The sequence below is a fragment of the Oncorhynchus masou genome, chromosome 29 (genome assembly GCF_036934945.1).
Source record: "Oncorhynchus masou masou isolate Uvic2021 chromosome 29, UVic_Omas_1.1, whole genome shotgun sequence".
Lineage (NCBI taxonomy): Eukaryota > Metazoa > Chordata > Actinopteri > Salmoniformes > Salmonidae > Oncorhynchus > Oncorhynchus masou.
This window is the reverse complement of record NC_088240.1, coordinates 45,567,840-45,588,545: the sequence shown is the minus strand read 5'-3', so window position 1 is coordinate 45,588,545 and position 20,706 is coordinate 45,567,840. Positions and strand designations below refer to the sequence as shown.

Sequence of the window (20,706 nt, the reverse complement as noted above, 5' to 3'; positions counted from 1 at the left end):
ACAAACCCAAGGGGCGCCAACCCAGACAGGAAGATCACGTCAGTGACTCATCCCACTGAAGTGACGCACCCTCCTAGGGACGGCATGGAAGAGCACCAGTAAGCCAGTGACTCAGCCTCCGTAATAGGGTTAGAGGCAGAGAATCCCAGTGGAGAAAGGGGAACCGGCCAGGCAGAGACAGCAAGGGTGGTTAGTCTCCCCAGTGCCTTTCCATTCACCTTCACACCCCTGGGCCAGACTACACTCAATCATAGGAGTCTTCAATAAAGATGTAAAGGTCGAGACAGAGTCTGTCTCGCACATGGATAGGCAGACCATTAAATAAAAATGGAATTCTATAGGAGAAAGTCTTGTCTCCAGCCTTTTACTTAGAAGTTTTAGGGACAATAAGGAGGCCTGCGTCTTGTGACCATAGCGTGCGTGTAGGTATGTACGGCAGGACCAAATCTGAAAGATAAGTAGGAGCAAGCCCATATAATGCTTTGTAGGTTACCAGTAAAAACCTTGAAATCAGCGCTAGCCTTGACAGGAAGCAAGTGTAGAGAGGCGAGCACTGGAGTAATATGTTCAAGTTTTGGGGTTCTAGTCAAGATTCTAGCAGCCGTGTTCAGTAACCTTTTACTTTCTCTGGATACAGGAACAATGGTGGACATCTTGAAGCAAGTGGGGACAGCAGACTGGGATAGGGAGAGATTGACTATGTCTGTAAACTCTCCAAATGAAATCAACAAAGCACTATCAAAAGTAACATAGTACCTACCATCTATCAACCTTGTACTGCTGCCCTGCTTTTTACCAGCATGCCCTGCTCCAACGGTCCAACCCTGGAAAGTCTACAGAAAGCTGCAGAAGGTGAAAACCTGTAAGGCAGAGGGCTCAGATGAAATCCCAGGCAGACTAAAAAAGGAGTCTGCATATGAATTGAGCGGTCCACTGGCTGGTATTCTTGGCCTGTCGATGCGACAAGGCATTGTTCCTGATGAATGGAAAGAAGATAGTGGGCTCTTTACCATAAACCAAGCCACTCTCCATCAGTGAAATATATCTCATTAACCTCTCTCCTGAGCAAAGTAGCTAAGAGCTTTATCACTGAATGAGCTCTTAGCGATATCCTACCCCAAGTTAATACTCAACAGTACGGATGTCTACTCTACAAGGCCGGTCAACCACACACTGGTGGATATAACCAACAAGCTCTTCAAGTCCCAGGATAAGAATGGTTGCCCACCTACTTCAGCAAAGCCTTCTAACGTGTCTGCCACAACCTTGCCATCAACAGGATATTAGACCTCCAGCTTTGACCATCCCTTGCCATATGGATAGACAACTTCCTCTCTAAGGCTGCCTTTATACAGGCAGCAAATTCTGATATTTTCCACTAATTGGTCCTTTGACCAATCACATCAGATCTTTTCACATCAGATATTTTTCAGTGATCTGATTGGTCAAAGACCAATTAGTGGGAAACATATCCGAATTGGGCTGCCTGTCTAAATGCAGACACTAGGTTGTGAGGTATCATGGTGTGCTGTCGAACAGTGTCAGTGTATTTTATGGCCTACCTCAAGGAACTCTGCTTGGCCTGCTGATTTTTATTGTATATGTAACAATGTTTTTTTCTGTCCCTCTCCTCACTCCAACCAGGGATCCTCTGAACACATCAACAACTGCCTCCCACAAAGCATTGTTACCTATCAACTACTTCAAGATTACCTAACAACTACTTCAAGGTCTCAGAGCGAGTGACGTCAACGACTGAAATGTTACTAGCATGCACCTCTATCTAGCTGGCCATTTCACACTGGTTATTCTCACCCCCTTTGATCTCCTCAATCTCGGCAGCAACCGGGCAGAGCACAACTGAGTCATCCAGGTCATGGCACCGTCCCTCTCCTTGCCCCGACCTGGGCTCGAAACAGAGACCCTCTGAACACAAACAACTGCCTCTCACGAAGAATCATTAAAAGCCACTGCTTTTGCAGGGTAAGGGAAACAACTACTTCAAGGTCTTCGAGCGAGTGACATCACCAATTGAAACACTACTAGCACACACTGCTAACTAGCTAGCAATTTCACACAGGTGACACATATCAACGGTGTAGCCAGGCTAACTGCAGTCAAACAATGGAAGCTTGTGGATCACATTCCACCATCCAAGAAGACCTGGTTGACCTAGAGAAGTGGTCAGTGGGGAGCCACATGCTCTGAACCCTAAAAAGTGCAAAGTGCTCCACCCGTACTACCCCGCCTGTCTATTAACAACACATAAGTCCAGAAAGTTGAGGTATCAAGATCAAAGGACATCTAAAATAGTCGACACAGGTAGAGAACGTCTGTTCCTCCTCCAATGCCTGAAGTACTTCCACATCCATAAGAATGACCTGGTAAGAGTATTTCCAACCTACATCCAACCAGTGGTGAAATATGCTGCCCCAGTGTGGCACGCAGGGCTAATCAAGACACAATCCGATACCATCGAGACTGTCCAAAGGAAAGCAGTTCGTATCATCATTGGCACAGACGACACCTCCTACTCAGATGCATGCACCAATCTTGGTCTATCATCACTACACACGCAGAGAAAGTCTTTCAAGATCCTTTAATCCGATCCTTACCGCCATATGCTCCCATCCCAACAATCGTCTGTGAGCCAATACCAGACCCACTCCTCAACTAAACTGGAACTGATCCACTGCAGGATTGTGCATTTCCATGGCAGCATCCTTCCAACCATGGTTTGCCTGCGGAACAGTTGATGATGAACATTATTGTATTTTAGTTAGTAATATCAATTTTAATATTCAAATGTATGTCGTACTGACAATTCAGCATGTTGCTGCCTTTTGTACAATTTCCTGTTAAAAAATGTAAATAAAAATATTCTCTCAGAAAGGAGAGATGTAATAATTCATACTGTATTATGTGGAGAGGGGAGATGGATTTATCTGACATAGAGATGTATAATGTAGTGATCTGACCATAACCTTTACCTCCTCTCTCTTTCTGCAGTGCAATAATGACTACGTCCCCGTGTGCGGCTCCAACAATGAGAACTACCAGAATGAATGTTATCTACGCAGGGATGCCTGCAAGCAGCAGTCTGAAGTGCTGGTGGTGTCAGAGGGCTCTTGTCCTGTCGGTACGTAGCCTACGTAGCATCTTAAGGATGGACATAAACATAGGTCTGTAGATGCATACCTACAGTTGAAGTCGGAAGTTTACATACACCTTAGCCAAATACATTTAAACTCAGTTTTTCACATTTCCTGACATTTAATCCTAGTAAAAATCCCTGACTTAGGTCAGTTAGGATCACCACTTTATTTTAAGAATGTGAAATGTCAGAATAATAAAATAGAGAGAATGATTTATTTCATTGTTATTTCTTTCATCACATTCCCAGTGGGTCAGAAGTTTACATACACTCAATTAGTATTTGGTAACATTGCCTTTAAATTATTTAACTTGGGTCAAATTTTTAGGGTAACCTTCCCACAATAAGTTGGGTGAATTTTCGTCATTTACACACACTATTTAGTTCAGTTCTTTGCACCCCATCATTGTGAGGTATTGTTTGTTTTGATACACATTTCTATTACAGAGCTCTGTTCCGTATTAGTCCTCCTGTGTACTGTAGTTTTGGCCATCCTCACTGGGGATGCCTTTTTAAAATGTTCATTTAACCAGGCAAGTCAGTTAATTAAGAACAAATTCTTATTTACAATGACGGCCTAAGAACAGTAGTTTCATGGGCAGAACAACAGATTCTTACCTTGTCAGTTCGGGGATTTGATTTAGCAACCTTTCGAGTACTGGCCCAATGCTCTAACCACTAGGCTACCTGCCTCTTTTTGCCTAATCCCTGCTTGTACTACTATCAGATTTCCTGTCATCAACCTCTTGCCTGATCTCCCGGACTACGTCATTATCCTTCTCCCTGCCTGTACTGTTACCATTTTGGACCCCTGTGTATGACCTTCTGTCTGCCCCTGGACCCAGCTACCTGCCTCCACCTCTGGTCCTTTACAAAAAAACACCTGATGCGCCCTATGCTTGTAACCAGCTCTCTGTCTCCAATCGTATTCATTACAGAAGGAAGTAGCTAGAAAGTTGGAATATTGTTTGAAGGCTCTACACTCTCCTTCTGTCCAATATCAAACTATAAAGCTAAACTGATTTCATCCACAATACTTTAGTTCATCAGAGTTACTAATGTAGTATGCGAATCAAGCTTTGTTAGAGAAAGAAAGTCATACCCTTTTCTCACTACTGAGCCAAGCTGAGTCAAACTGTACTGTGCTAGCCTGGTTAAGCATTGACCACACTTTCTGGAACCGTGTGAGGAAAGAATACTGTGAGAAGAACATATCCAAGTCAGCACAGTATGGTTTGGTCAGCACAATAGTGTGAAAAGTAGGAGTATCCCACAATTCCTTTTTTTTCAAGATAAGAACCTACATGCATTTGATTTTATCTAGCGCTTAGCATAGGTCATGTTCATTAGGGCATGCAACAGGAAACATTTTGCAGTGACAAACAGACATTTGTGTTTTACTGGACATGTCCAGGTATTACCTTACTGTTTCAGTCAGTTTTCTTCTGTTTGCTGCCTGAACAAGACCAAAGTGAATCTGTTTTCAAGGGGAACATGTTGGCTCCACTCAAGCTCCACTGTTGGGCTAGCGTTGTACACTGGGGGTGTTACTGGCTCAGTTAACCTCACTGCCACCCTGGTCAACTCCACTCAAGGTACCTAAAACACTCATATAGCTCAGCAGTCCACCACACTCATAAGGAACACAGTAGGAATTGGAGCGTGTGTGGGTGGGATGGAGGGGTGGGTGGGTGGTGGTGGGGGTGGGGGGGGGTTTGAATGGGTGGGGGAGTGTTGAGGGTTGTGTGTGTTTCCAATTTGTTTCACAAAATTAACTTTCATTTCGCCTCACTTACATGGAAGCTCTTAACTGTAAATTGCTTGAATGTTTGTCATTTACCTTGTGTGTGTGTGTGTGTATGTTTGCATGTATGTATGTGTGCGTGCATGTGTGTGTGCATCTGCCTGTGTGTCTTTTCTGTGAGAGCGTGAAATATATATATTTTTTCATGTGATGAGAGTTCATTTTGAGAGACAAGCCTCAGAAAACAAAAGAAATATCATCGCACCCTGGCAGAACGGGCGTGACAGTGATGAGAATAGGCTGACAGCTCACTTCCCTCCGCAACGCCCAGCCCCCTCATCCCCCTTCACTGTCACTTCAAAAGAATATAAGTTCAAATTACATTTTAAAAACTATTTATGTACTGGATGTTTACTCTTGGAAGTAGTCTTACAAACAAACAACATCAACAAAGAAGGGAGTAAAACAGTGTCCTGGGCACAAAACAAGTTATTAACCTCTATCTTGCCTATTCATTGCCCTTTCTCTGCGAAACTACACATCAGATAAATAATTGAGGGGACAGTGAATGTGTCCATACACTGCTAGCTTGATTAACATGGGTCATGCATTTTAAGAAACCAAAAAAGTAACAATTCACCCAACACCCGCTAGAAAAGGCTTTCATAAACATGTGATGACGTGGTTAAGGTGTGTTAGTGCTGGGCTTGTACCAAAACCTGCACACAATACCTTTTCAAGGACTGATTTAAAAAAAATAATAATAATGTTTTATACCTTTATTCAGGAGTTGGTTCCTGTACAGGAACCAAATGAGCGGAAATTCCAGAGCGCCAACTAATTGTACTCGTTAAAACTCAAACTTTCATTAAAATTCACATACAGGGTACTCAAATCAAGCCACATTCGTTGTGAATATAGCTAACATGTCAGATTTGTAAAATGCTTTTCGGCAAAAGCATGACAAGCTATTATCTGATAGCATGCAGCTCCCTGACACACAGAAAGGGCACGTAAACAAGCAAATTAGCATAGTCGGCGCTACCAAAAACGCAGAAATAAAAACATTCATTACCTTTGACGAGATTCTTTGTTGGCACTCCTATATGTCCCATAAACATCACAAGTGGGTCTTTTTTTTTTCGATTAAATCGGTCCATATATACCCAAAATGTCCATTTATGAACACCGTGAAATCCATGGAAAAATGCACTTTCCCAACGCGACGTAATTTTTTTAAATTCAGAAAGTTGCCTATAAACTTTGACAAAACACTTCAACCTACTTCTGTAATCCAAGTTTAGGTATTAGTAAACGTTAATAAATGATCAAATTGATCATGGAGCGATCTGTATTCAATAACTAGAAGGAAAGAAAACGAGGTGCAATTTCCAGTCGAGCTATTTTTGTGATGCACACATGAAGACCGGATGTGGTAATCAGCGGTCTGACCAAGAATAAATGGGGCTGGAAATCACAACACTGGCGACATCGTGTGGAATCTGTTGGAATTGCAAACACAGTTCCATCATTTATGGAAAGCCATAGACAATACAAACACTGGCGGATTGATTTTTTCTTCTTCGATTTAGTGACCAGGTTTTCTTGCGATTTTGACAACGGAACTCGTTCTGTTATAGTCACAGACACCTTTGAAGCAGTTCTAGAAACTTCAGAGTGTTTTCTATGCACACATACTAATCATATGCATATACTATATTCCTGGCATGAGTAGCAGGACGTGGAAATGTTGCGCGATTTTTAACAGAATGTTGAAAAAAGTAGCTCGATCACAAACAGAACTAGGCAAGTCAGTTAAGAACAAATTCTTATTTTCAATGACAGCCTAGGAACAGTGGGTTAACTGCCTGTTCAATACTTGTAGAAGAGCTGTCACTCAAACCCACATCTGTCTACTCACTCTCTCCACATGTGATACTATATTTATGTCCAGGCATACCTTAACATCCTCTGATCTGATGGTTCGTACCCTGTCTATTCACACCTAAATTCCCAATGGCTGTCCAGTATCCAGGCATCTCTATATGTTCTCCGATTGGCTACCCTGTCACCCTGTCTTACAAGTAAACAAGTCTGGTCTTCATCAGAACACTGGCTAATGTGTTCTGTAGCCTACATGTTGGCAACACAGCCAGGCTCCTTGTTGTTGTTTACCTCAATAACCATATCCGACAGCCGTGTGACAGCAGGGCTCTGTCCTCCCAGAATCGCCGTGTGACTGGAGCCAAGGCCAAAAGGCCAGAATCGGGGGTTTTCCGTAGCTGTCGAACTGGGAACAGAAGGACACAGAGCCGAGTTGCCAAGTCATGCTACCATGCTACTGGGTACCACTGTGTACTACAAAAGTACTATTTAAACAAGAGAGTCACATTCGGATGACTCTGTAGAGAGCTTCTGCAAGGAAGAAGACCATGTTAAATGGTTGCTTAACTGTTCCAGTACTGGTTTTCCAATGTTTTTGACAACACAACAGTTATCTGCCATTTTGCCTTCGAGTTGTATTATATATTTTTCATAAGTAAATTTATTGTTTACTTATACTTTTAGAATTGAGGGAAAGATGAGTTTGTTTACATTTGGGCAACAGATAAGCAGGTATTCACCAAGCTAGCACTAGGCAGTGAGCTAACAGATAGTGAATGATAGCTGATTAGCACAGGATGCTTCAGTTCCCCATCCCATTGAGTGGTGGTGCTACAGTGCAGTCAGCAATTTAGCAACTTGAAAGAGTGAACCGTTTGGGGAACCACTTGTCAGATTTCAGGGCTGCTTAGGCAAGTCACAGCTGACATGAGCCATATGTTTGGTTGACTGGGGGGGATGCACAATCTCAGATATCAAGGGAATTGAAGGCAAACATGTGGAGTGTTGCTGACAAATCTCAGAGGGTGACTTCCAGAGAGAGGCAAAGGGATCAATAAACCCGTCAACTTTGGGACACACTAGTGACTTAAATGCAATTTATACAACAGGTGGGTCTAATCCTGGACGCTGATTGGTGTCTATTCCATAATTTACCAACGGCTAAAGCTATGATGTTGAAGTTAATATTCACTCTGTTCCATCTCACTGCGCAATCCATTGTTTTATCAGCCCAGCCAAACAATTTATAAACTGGATCTCTACTGTAAAAAGCATCTAGACATTATTTCCCATTTCTTTTATACGAGAAATTGGATGGCATAATGGCAAAAATATGCATATTTTGAAATTCGATCTACAGCTGTCCCATAGTAATGAACGTGTAGGGGTCCGGAGTCGGGACAAGACAGACAGGCAGGCAGCTTTTCTCAGTCAGTCGAAATCATCAATAAGCATAATGTATTGATATATACAGTGCATTTGGAAAGTTACATTACAGTTACATTACATTTTGTTACATTACAGTCCTCCAGACGTGACTCTTGGATTTCAAGCTAAAGAGTTCAATCTTAGTTTCATCAGACTTTGTTTCTCATGGTCTGAGAGGCCTTTAGGTGCCTTTTGGCAACCTCCAAGCAGACTGTCAGTTGCCTTTAACTGAAGAGTGGCTTCCATTTGGCTTATATATATATATATATATATATATACTTATATAGACAGGTCTTTGCCTTTCCAAATCATGTCCAATCATTTTAATTTACCACAGGTCGTCTCCAATAAAATTGTAGAAACAGCTCAAGGATGATCAATGGAAACAGGATGCACCTGAGCTCAATTTCAATTCTTATAGCAAAGGGTCTGAATACTTATGTAAATGGCATATATATATATATATATTTTTGCCAACATTTCTAAAAACCTGTTTTCACTTTGTCATTTTGGGCTATTGTGTGTATATTGATGGAAAAAACAATTTAATACATTTTTGAATAAGGCTGTAACGTAGCAAAACGTAGAAAAAGTCAAGGGGTCTGAATTATTTCCCAAATGCACTGTACAAAGAAATGTCAATAGAAAACAGGTAAAACTAAATGCAATGCAGCTCGTTTGCAGTTTTTCCAGCTTCCTTTTGAAGTTATTGTGTTACCTGTGTTGGCGAGCTCCTCTAAACAACAGTGTCCTGACGAGAGAGCACATGTTCTATGCCAAGTAAAATCTCACATCATTAGTTCATTGTTATGGATGCAAGATGGCGCCGGATAAGATGGCTGACGTTTTACAGGCTCCTAACCAATTGTGCTATTGTGTGTGTTTTTTTGCATTATTTGAAACTTATTTTGTACATAATGTTTCTGCCATCGTCACTTATGCCCGAAAAGAGTTTTGCATATCATGACAACGATTACTCATCTCGTACTGGACAAATACTTTTTCTTTAACGAGTCGGTCACAAAGGATTTATTTAAGACACCCAACAAGGCCCAAATCCCCGTCATTCACATGAAGAAGAGACGAAGATATCAGGGACGTAGGTCGGGGTGCCTTAAAAGGATCCAACAGCGAGTGAGTAATCCGCCTTTACCATCAGTCCTATTAGCCAATGTGCAATCATTGGATAATAAAATGGATGAGCTCCGATCAAGACTATCCTACCAACGGGACATTAAAAACTGTAATATCCTATGTTTTTCTGAGTTGTAGCTGAATGACGACATGGACATAGCTGGCTGGGTTTTTGGTCCATCAGCAACATAGAACAGCTGCCTCCGGTAAGACAAGGTGGTGGTCTTTGTCTATTTGTAAATAATGTAAATAATGCTGGTGCATGAAATAAGGAAGTCTCAAGGTTTTACTCAACTGAGGTAGAGTATATCTTGATAAACTGTGGACCACACTACTTACCAAGAAAGTATTTATCTGTATTTTACCTAGCTGTCTATTTACCACCACTTACCGATTCTGGCACTAAGAATGGACTCAACGAGCTGTATAAGGCCATAAGCAAACAAGAAAATGCTCATCCAGAGGTCGGTGCTCCTAGTGGCCGGGGACTTTAATGCAGGAAATGTAAATCCATTTTACCTAATTTCTTCCAGTATGTTACATGTGCAAAAAAAACTCTATACCACCTTTACTCCACACACAGAGACGCGTACAAAGCTCTCCCTCACCCTCCATTTGGCAAATATGACCATACATTGGCTTTATCAATAAGTGCATTGATGACCTCGAACCCCTGATGACCATATATACCCCAACGAGAAGCCATGGATTACAGGCAACATCCGAACTGAGCTAAAAGGTAGAGCTTCTGCTTTCAAGGAGCAAACCTGGAAGCTTATAAGAAATCCCACTATGCCCTCCGACAAACTATATAACAAGCAAAGTGTCAACACAGGACTAACATTGAATCATACTACACCGGGTTCTGACGCTCGTCGGATGTGGCAGGGCTTGCAAACTTTTACGGACTACAAAGGGAGAGCCACTCCAATTTGCATACCTCCCCAACAGATCCATTAATAATGCAATCTCTATTGCACTCCACACTGCCCTTTCCCACATGCACAAAAGGAACACCTACAGTTGAAGTTGGAAGTTTACATACACCTTAGCCAAATACATTTAAACTCAGTTTTTCAAAATTCCTGACATTTAATCCTAGTCTGCAGCTAGGAATTCGGTGTCATTGAACATGAAGAACGACAACCGCCGAAACATCTATTCTATAACAAATTAATGAATGTCACTCTGAACAATCCACTCTAACCACGAGATAGAGAGACTAACTTTTCAACAAAGATCCCGACGACACACTGAGCGTAAATATATATATTGATTGCAATTGCTCCCGAATGAGTGAGCTTTCATGTGCAAAGGATTAGCATTTCAATTGTTATGATTATCAACTTTGTAGTGTCTCATCTCAGTTGACCCCCACTTCGCTTTTTGTCCACCAAGCCGCGATACCGGTTTATCCCACTAGGGAAACTCCGTTATCTTTTCTTTGTAACTATCTACTGTTTGTTTATGCATTTCTGTTAATTACTTAGTTAGTAAATACATGATTTAGGGATGACTCATAGTGAAGATTGGGTTCGTGCAGATAACCAACAATTTATGACGTTTGGAATGAGACTAACATGAGGTAAAGTAAATAAATGATTAATCAGAAGACTATTTGATCAGATATAAAATATCTGAAAAGTTATTTTAGGAAATGCTAACTTTGTAATCTGAATATTTTCCTTGGTGCCCCAACTTCCTAGTTAATTACAGTTACATGATTAATCAGTTTGATCGAGTAATATTAATTACAGAGAATCTTTGATAAAAATTGTCTTCAACTTAATGATAGTAAAGACACGACAACTTACATGTGCAGAAGGGCCAGTGATGATGTTGACTGTTGCTGCATTTTTTTTATTTTTGTACTCTTGCCTTCCATTAGCACACTAACACTATACATCAAAGAAAATAGGCATAGACATAAAAGGCATGATAATTAGAAATGCATAAATAAGCAAATAGGCATTTAATTTCATTATTGTTTAAACTATGTGTCGACTCGCTATGTGTAACTTAGGGATTGGCCGTCGGCATCAACGATACACATTTAGAGCAAGCCAAACACAACAAGGCATACATTGAAGAAACACAGAAAATCAACGATCAAATCAATTACATAACTGTACATGTAAACCTAGGCTTACTGCTCAAGTAGGGCAAATTTGTCCAAATAAGATTCCATCACTGTAAGTAATTAGCTAGCTGGAATGCAAAAGGGTGATATTGCTAATTAGCTAGTTCACTTGCAAATGTGGCTAATTAACACTATGCTAACATTGGTTAGCAGGTAGCTAGGGCAGCAGGTAGCCTAGTGGTTAGAGCATTGGGCAAGGAACCAAAAGGTTGCTAGATCAAATCGCCAAGCTGACAAGGTAAAAAGAAATCTGCCATTCTGCCCCTGAACAATGCTACTGTTCCTTGGCTCTCATTGTAAATAATAATTTCTTCTTACTGACTTGCCTAGTTAAATAAAACAATCAGTGCAGTAGTTAGTTATATAAAAATATACCTTTGTACTGGTGTAACATGAATGTCAAGGTACAAATCTGTCGTTCTGCCCCTGAACAGGCAGTTAACCCACTGTTCCTAGGCCGTCATTGAAAATAGGAATTTGTTCTTAACTGACTTGCCTAGTAAAATAAAGGTAAAATTAAATAAAAAAATGTTACAAAGTACATTATAATGACAGACTCACTTACTTCCATGGTTTATATTTTTATCCGTGTTCGATTAAGATTTGCTTTCCTTGACGTTGATAACTTCGACGTGAACCTCAACTTGGGTGACCTTGAAGGAGACTGGAAGGGTTCGGGTTAAACGCGCTTGACTCCGCCCACATTGAACCCAGCCCCGAACTACACACTGCAGTCAAGGGCTTCTCGGCTATTTAGCTAAAGAATCCCCATTTTGTGTGGGGAAGTGGGAGACTGGGGTTCAATCCCCCTATGGGCACTGTACAACGTGGCGGTCAGGAGTAGGCTACAGTACTGGACTATTTAACTAAACATGTAATTTGGGAGGTACACTATATATGCAAAATGATGTGGACACCCCTTCAAAATGTTGGATTCAGCTATTTCAACCACACCCATTGCTGACAGGAGTGTACAACTGAGCACAAAGCTATGCAATCCCCATAGACAAACATTGACAGTAGAATGGCCCATACTGAAGATCTCAGTGACTTACAAAGGATGCCACCATTCCAACAAGTCAGATCTGCTCTGCTAGAGCTGCCCCTGTGAAGTGGAAACGTTTAGGAGCAACAGCCACAAAGTGATACTCCACACAAGCTCACAGAATGGGACCGCTGAGTGCTGAAGCGCGTAGTGCGTCAACATAGTCTGTCCTCGGTTGCAACACTCACGACCGAGTTCCAAACTGCCTCTGGAAGCAATTTCATCACAAGAACTGTTCATCTGGAGCTTCATGAAATAGGTTTCCATGGCTGAGCAGCCGCACACAAGCCTGAAAAGTGGTGTAAAGCTCGCCGTCATTGGACTCACCATCTGGCAGTCTGACAGACGAATCTGAGGTTGGCTGATGCCAGGAGAACGCTACCTGCTCCAATTCATTGTGGCAACTGTAAAGTTTGGTGGAGGAGGAATAATGGTCTGGGGCTGTTATTCATGGCCCCTTAGTCGGGCCCCTTAGTTCTAGTGAAGGGGAATCTTAACACTACAGCATACAATGACATTCTAGACTATTATGTGCTTCCCCAATTTGAGGAAGGCCCTTTCCTCTTTCATGACAATGCCCCTGTGCACAAAGTGAGGTCCATACAGAAATGGTTTGTTGAGATCGGTGTGGAAGAACTTGACTGGCCTGCACAAAGCTTTGACCTCAACCCCATCGAACGGTTGAATTGGAATGACGACTACGAGCCAGGCCTAATCGCCCAACATCAGTGCCCGACCTCACTAATGCTTTTGTGGCTGAATGGAAGCAAGTCCCAACAGCAATGTTCCCAACACCTAGTGGAAAGCTTTCCCAGAGGAGTGGAGGCTGTTAAAGAAGCAAAGGGGGGACCAACTCCATATTAATGCCCATGATGTTGCAATGAGATATTCAACCATCTTTTGGTCATGTAGTGTATTTCATCTGTTTTCAAGTCTCGAAATCAGACATAAATAAATGCATTTAACATATAAATAGGCACGCCACGCCATTCTTTTGTATGAAATTGCGCAAACTCCAAACATATCACAGTGTATGTCGGGATAGCACAGCTCTGAAGCCTGTAGCCTTGCTGGCTCAGTCGAAGTGGGTATCTGAGGGTCGAATTAGCCCCGACACCATCGGTAATTGTAATTCTCTCAGCTTCGGGACATTTGTGAAAATGGCAGAGGCACGAGGTAATGTGCAAATGGAGGGGTGTGGGGAATGGGAATGGGGTGATTTATGATTCAGCCACTGTCACTTCTCGCCTGTAGTCTATATGGGGCCATACTTGCGAACAAAACAATTCAACATTAAGTTAAAGCACCAGCCAATTAAAATGGTCAATATTGTGTCACATTATAGAACGCTACATTGTGGCTTGTCCCATCAGATAACCTGGCACACGTTAGCCCTATGCTAATCTCATCAGGTGACAGTGATTATTTCCTGTAACAAATTCCTCATTAGCCTATCAAAGATCTTAAATGGGGTGTTCACCCAAAAACATTTCTGTGCCCTTTATAACACTTGCCTGGGTGTTTGTCAGTACCCCAGACAGTTTTTAGGTCCATTTTTAGAGTGTTTAGATTTCGTTCTTTTTATGTGAAATTGCTGAATTTCTGAAATGACCTAAAATGCATTAAAAACAGTGTATTTGTGGTTACATAAACAACAATTGGTGTCTCTGCATTGAATTTCTAAATACATGTGTTTTTTAATGTAAAAAGTGTAAAACAAAAACCTACTTCATGTTGGTACAAACGTCTTCCATATAGTCTGTAATCCAGTAGATGCTCTCCTTCGTGATTCTAAAATATGTAATTACAGGAGGCGGGACGAAGGAGTTATGTGCCTTCAAGAAAGAACATCAGAATGAAAGGAAAGGAAGTAAACAAATATATGTTATCTAGCTAGGGTAGTAATCTCTGAAGTAAAGTAAGGATAGGTGAATAACATTAGTAGGTGAGTGATATTGGCCAAATTTAAGTGCAATAATGTTCCACAGATACAACTACACTACATTTCCACTCTTTTCCTGAACGCGATGGAGCTTTGTGTCAGACAGGGCTGCAGGCCATCCGACATCCTGCTGATAGTATCGAAACGATGCCTGAAATCATATACCAGCTGCGGTTTACCGTGTCCAGTGATCACTTTGTGGCCACTGACTACAATGGGGACCGGGTTCTGTTCCCACCGTCTTTCCACCATGGATGGGAAAACTCGAACCATTCAAAGTATGATCCTAGCTAGCTAAGTTGCTAACATCTGTAGCTAGTCAACACAAAGTAGTTTAATGTTATTTGTTTGATATTCCTTGAACTAGTTTGTAGTATTTTTTACTTAGCTACTACTGTAACAGTAACATTTGTCACACCCTGACCATAGTTTGCTTTGTATGTTTCTATGGGTGTGATCTGAGTGGGCATTCTATGTTGTGTGTCTAGATTGTCTGTTTCTGTTTCTGGCCTGATATGGTTCTCAATCAGAAGCAGGTGTTAGTCATTGTCTCTGATTGGGAACCATATTTAGGTAGCCTGTTTGTTTTTGGGGTTTGTGGGTGATTGTTCCTGTCTTTGTGTTTGTTACACCAGATAGGGCTGTTTTAGTTTTTTTTCCTCAAGGTTCTTGGTTTTGTATATTGTTCTATTTTCATCTTTATTAAAGATGTAACTAAATAACCACGCTGCGTTTTGGTCCGCCTCTCCTTCAACAGAAGAATCCCGTGACAACGTTATCCTGTCCTACTGACTGTTTTGCTTAATTTGTTTTATGTAGTTTGCTTTTTCTCATTATTATGTTACTGTTAAGAAATAGTATATTATTTTCTACTAGATATCAGTTTTCTGTAGTGCTCTTAACTGATTAAAATTAATTGCACTAGTGAAGGTCCATGAGTAGGACACAGACCTAGCCAGAGCCATATAGATAAATACGTAGCTCTGGCCCTACCTGGTGCATGAGTTGTAATGACAACAAACTTGCCCAGCCTTTACATGAGGTCAATTAAAACATTTAGAACATCAGCTCATGCCCTGAATTGACATGTAATGACTGACTCTGTTTTATACCAGCCAACACCATTCTGTTACACATCTTTCAGGATACCCGAGAAGCTGTGTAGAGTATTCCAAACAGGCCAACGACTGGGTAGAGAAGAATCTCTGAACAGAAGACATTCAACTTTAGAGCACGATTGGTCCAGCAGGCTGTCAAGCGGCGGGAAGATAAACAGATCATATAGACCCATACTTAAAAGTTGAGACACGAAACCTACCTCCCAACATCACCCCAATAGAGAAACCAACCAAGGAAGAGCTGGCGGCAAAGCTTTTTAGCCTAACTTTGAAACTAGCTTTAGCAAGCCTAATGATGGTGTGATGTTGTGAAACATCATCAGTAACATCAAATTAAATTTTGTCACATGCGTCGAATACAACAGGTGTAGTAGGCCTTACAGTGAATTGTTTACTTAAAAGCCCTTAACCAACAATGCAGTTTTTTTAGAAAATACCTAAAAAAGTAAGTGATAAGAACATCAAATTATTAAAGAGCGGCAGTAAAATAGCAAATGTTGGGCTATACACAGTGGGTACCGGTACAGCGTCAATGCGCTGAGGAACCGGTGTCGAGGTAATTGAGGTAATATTACATGTAGGTAGAATTATTAAAGTGACTATGCATAGATAATAAAAGAGAGTGGCAGCAGCATAGAAGTGGGGGGCAATGCAAATAGTTTGGGTAGCCATTTGATTAGATGTTCAGGAGTCTTATGGCTTGGTGCTCCCGTACCGCTTGCCGTGCGGTAGCAGAGAGAACAGTCTATGACTAGGGTGGCTGGTGTATTTGACAATTTTTAGGGCCATACTCTGACACCGCCTGGTATAGAGGTCCTGGATGGCAGGAAGCTTGGCCACGGTGGTGTACTGTGGCATACCAACTACCCTCTGTAGTGCCTTGCGGTCGGAGGCTGAGCAGTTGCCATACTCAGCAGTGATGCAATGTTCTCGATGGTGGAGCTGTAAAACCGTTTGAGGATCTGAGGACCCATGCCAAATCAATTTCTCCTGAGGGGGAATAGCTTATGTCGTGCCCTCTTTCCTGTTGTCCACAATAAAAAATGTATGTGTGGAATTTCTTTCCTTCTTAATGCGTTTGAGCCAATCAGTTGTGTTGTGAAAAGGTAGGGGTGGTATACAGAAGATAGCCCTATTTGGTAAAATACCAAGTCCATATTATGGCAAGAACAGCTCAAATAAGGAAAGAGAAACAACAGTCCATCATTACTTTAAGACATAAAGGTCAGTCAATCCAGAAAATGTCAAGTACTTTGAAAGTTTCTTCAAGTGCAATCGCAAAAACAATCAAGCGCTACGATGAAACTGGTTCTCATGAGGATCGCTACAAGAAAGGAAGACCCAGACTTGCGAGCAAAGGACTTTAGACAGGTGTAAATCTGTCCTTTGGTCTGATGAATCCCAATTTGGCATTTTTGGTTCCAATCGCCGTGCCTTTGTGAGACGCAGAGTAGGTGAACGGATGATCTCCGCATGTGTGGTGAAACTTGGAGGAGGAGGTGTGATGTGTGGAGGTGCTTTTCTGGTGACACTGTCTGTAATTTATTTACAATCCAAAGCACACTTAACCAGCATGACTACCACAGCATTCTGCAGCGATATGCCATCGCATCTGGTTTGCCCTTAGTTGGGACAATCATTTGTTTTTCAAAAGGACAATGACCCAAAACACACCACCAGGCTGTATAAGGGCTATTTGACTAAGAAGAAGAGTGATGGAGTGCTGCATCAGATGACCTGGCCTCCACAATCACCTGACCTCAACCCAATTGAGATGGTTTGGGATGAGTTGGACCACAGAGTGAAGGAAAAGCAGCCAATACGTTCTCAACATATGTGGGAACTCCTTCAAGACTGTTGGAAAAGCATTCCAGGTGAAGTTGGTTGAGAGAACGCCAAGAGTTTGCAAAGCTGTCATCAAGGAAAACGGTGGCTACTTCGAAGAATATAATATCTAAAAAATATTTTAATTTGTTTAACTACATGATTCCTTTCATTTCCTTTCATATTTTTATAGAAAATATTAAAACTTAAGAAAAACCCTTGAATGAGTAGGTGTGTCCAAACTTTTGACTGGTACTGTATATAAGTTTGATAATTTTATTTGGATAAAGCAAATACAGTGTCTTATAAGCCCATTTGGGCTTATTATTTAATTTGCTGATGTTTAAACTTAACCTTGAACTTAACCTGTTTCTAGTGTTCTTGAGTATGGCCCTAAACTGTCTGGTGAAAAACTGGAGATTCAGATCCAATCTTTGACCATATACTGTACACTGAATGTACAAAACGTTAGGAACGTTGACTGACCATGACAAAGACTGATCAGGTGAATGCAGGTGAAAGCTATGATCCCTTATTGATGTCACCTGTTAAATCCACTTCCATCAGTGTAGATAAAGAGGAGGAGACAGATTTAAAAAATTATTTTTAGCATTGAGACACGGATTGTCTCTGTGTCATTCAGAGGGTGAATGGTGCCAGGCTCTCCGGTTTTAGTGTGTCAAGAACTGCAACGCTGCTGGGGTTTTCACGCTCAACAGTTTCTCGTGTGTATCAAGACTGGTCCACCAGCCAAAGGACATCCAGCCAACGGCAGACCAGTGGTTGAAATGGGTCATTGATGAAAGAGGACAAAGGAGGCTGACACGAATTGTGCATAGCAACAGATGGGCTACAGTTAGTCAACTGACAGTCCAGTACAATATTGGTGCCCAAAAACCCATAAAAGAATGATCAACTGGTCGATTGGGCTGGCAGCCGATGACCTTATAGAGTTCTATTTCTTTCAGCACAAAACAAGGAACTGCGGATTCAGTGGGCTAAGGAACAAAAACGCTGGACACTGGAGAATTGGAAAAAAATTGCCTGGTAGGGTGAATCCCGGTTCCTGCTGTTTCACACTGATGGGAGGACTAGGGTATGGAGAAAACCACATGTGTATGTTAATCTATCATGCCACATGTCAACATTGCAGGTGGTGGTGTGAGGTGTGTTGTCAAGGCACACATTGGTCCCCTTGATAAAATTGGTCAATGTCTGAATGCAACATGATATCTGAACATCATTGTCTATCAGGTGCATCCTTTCATTGTGGCAGTCTATTCATCTACCAATCTACCAATTAATCTACCACTTTTTCTGCAGGATAATGTCACATGCCACAAGGCTAGGACTGTCCAGGAATGGTCCATGAACTTGACAGTGAATATAGCTTACTGCAATGGCCAGCCCAGTCACCAGATCACCAATCCTTTTGAGTATCTTTGGGATGAGATGGAACGTGCTATTCAAAGTAGAGATTCACTACCAGCCAACTTGACACAGCTGTGTGAAACATTGGAGTCAACATGGGCCTACATTCCTGTGGAATTCTTTCGACAACTTGTAGAGTCCATGCCCCGATGAATTGAGGCTGTTCGGAGGGCAAAACGGGTGCAACTCAATATTAGGAAAGTTTTCCTAATGTTTTGTGCATTCAGTGTAGTTGACCTGTGTGCATTTAAAAGTTGTACACAAGATTAAATTGTATTTTGCTCTGGATAAAAGTGTCTGCTAAATGAGTAAAATCTTAAAATGATAAACAGATTAAGAAACCTGTGTGTATGTGCAGAGCTGTAGCTACAGTGCTGTGAAAAAGCGTTTGCCCCTTTTCTGATTTTCTCTATTTTTGCATATTTTTGACACTGAATGTTATTAGATCATAAACCAAAACATATATTAGATAAAGGGATAGCTGAGTGAACAAATAATACAACATTTGTATAATTAATTCCATTATTTTATAAACAAAGTTTGTGAAAAAGTAATAGCCCCTTAAACTCAATAAATGGTTGTGACCACTTTAGCTGCAATGACTGCAACCAAATGCTTCCTGTAGTTGTTGATCAGTCTCTCACATTGCTGTGGAGGAATTTTGTCACACTCGTCCATGCAGAACTACTTTAACTAATCAACATTTGTGGGGTTTTGAGCATGAACCGCTCATTTCAGGTCCTGCCACAACATCTCAATGGGGTTTAGGTCTGACTTTGACTAAGCCATTCCGAAACTTTACATTTGTGGTTTTTCAGCCATTCTGATGTAGACTTGCTTGTGTGTTTTGGATCATTGTCTTGCTGAATGACCCAGCTGCGCATCAGCTTTAGGTCACAGACGGATGTCCTGACATTCTCCTTTAGAATTTTCTGATACAGAGGAGAAGTCATGGTTCCTTCAATGATGGCAAGTCATCCAGGTCCTGAGACAGCAAAGAATCCCCAAATTATCACACTACTACCACCACCATGCTTCACCATTGGTATTGATGTTCTTATTGTAGAATGCAGTGTTTGGTTTTCGCAATACATATCGGGACCCATGTCATCCCAAAAATTATCCTTTTGACTTAGAACATTTTTCCAGAAGTCTTGAAGATTATCCAGGTGCTTTTTTGGCAAACATGAGTCAACTTGTTGGTCATGCACATAGGCAGAAACTTCCATGTGGCTGGGCCTATGTAAAAGTGACTGGGCCAACATTTTCCAGCAAAAATAACCCAGATATCAGTGGTGTAGTCGTGGTGCATGGAGAAGTGGGTATACTAACATTTTGACAATATAACTCTTGAATGGCCTGCCTGGCGAATTAAATGAAAGGTGAACAATTGTATGTGGAACAGATAGGCTACTCTGAATGATCTAAAATCATGGTAATGTGAAATACATTCACCATGATATCCAGAATTGAATAATATGCCTAGCCCTTATGGCTAATATGTTAGGCTAAGGGACCAGATAAGCGCAGAGGTAAAAAAAGGAACAGATTTCCTCTGTGATCGTGCGTCACATGAGAACGGGAGTTCCTACACTTTACAACAGCTGAAGACTTGGATGCTAGTCGCTGCTGAAAGCATGGAAGCTAGTTGCAGTTAGCCTAGAGTTTAACAACCATGGGACAGTAACCGAAGGCTTGCTGGTTCGAATCCCCAAGCCGACTAGGTGAAAAATCTGTCGATGTGCTCCTGTGCAAGGCACTTAACCCTAATCGCTCCTGTCAGTCGTTCTGGATAAGAGCATCTGCTAAATGAATAAAATGTAAATGTATGCTGATTCATCTCAAGGTTTCCATATTTCTAC

General features: G+C 41.5%; 1 protein-coding gene across 1 annotated transcript in view; it reads left to right on the top strand.

Moving 5' to 3' along the window:
* Positions 1–20,706, top strand: part of LOC135519914 (tomoregulin-2-like) — a 202,277-nt gene that overhangs the window by 77,935 nt on the left and 103,636 nt on the right. The window contains exon 3 of the mRNA XM_064945129.1: positions 3,010–3,139. Within this exon, the coding sequence (XP_064801201.1) occupies positions 3,010–3,139 (130 nt within the window). The remainder of the gene's footprint in view (positions 1–3,009; positions 3,140–20,706) is intronic.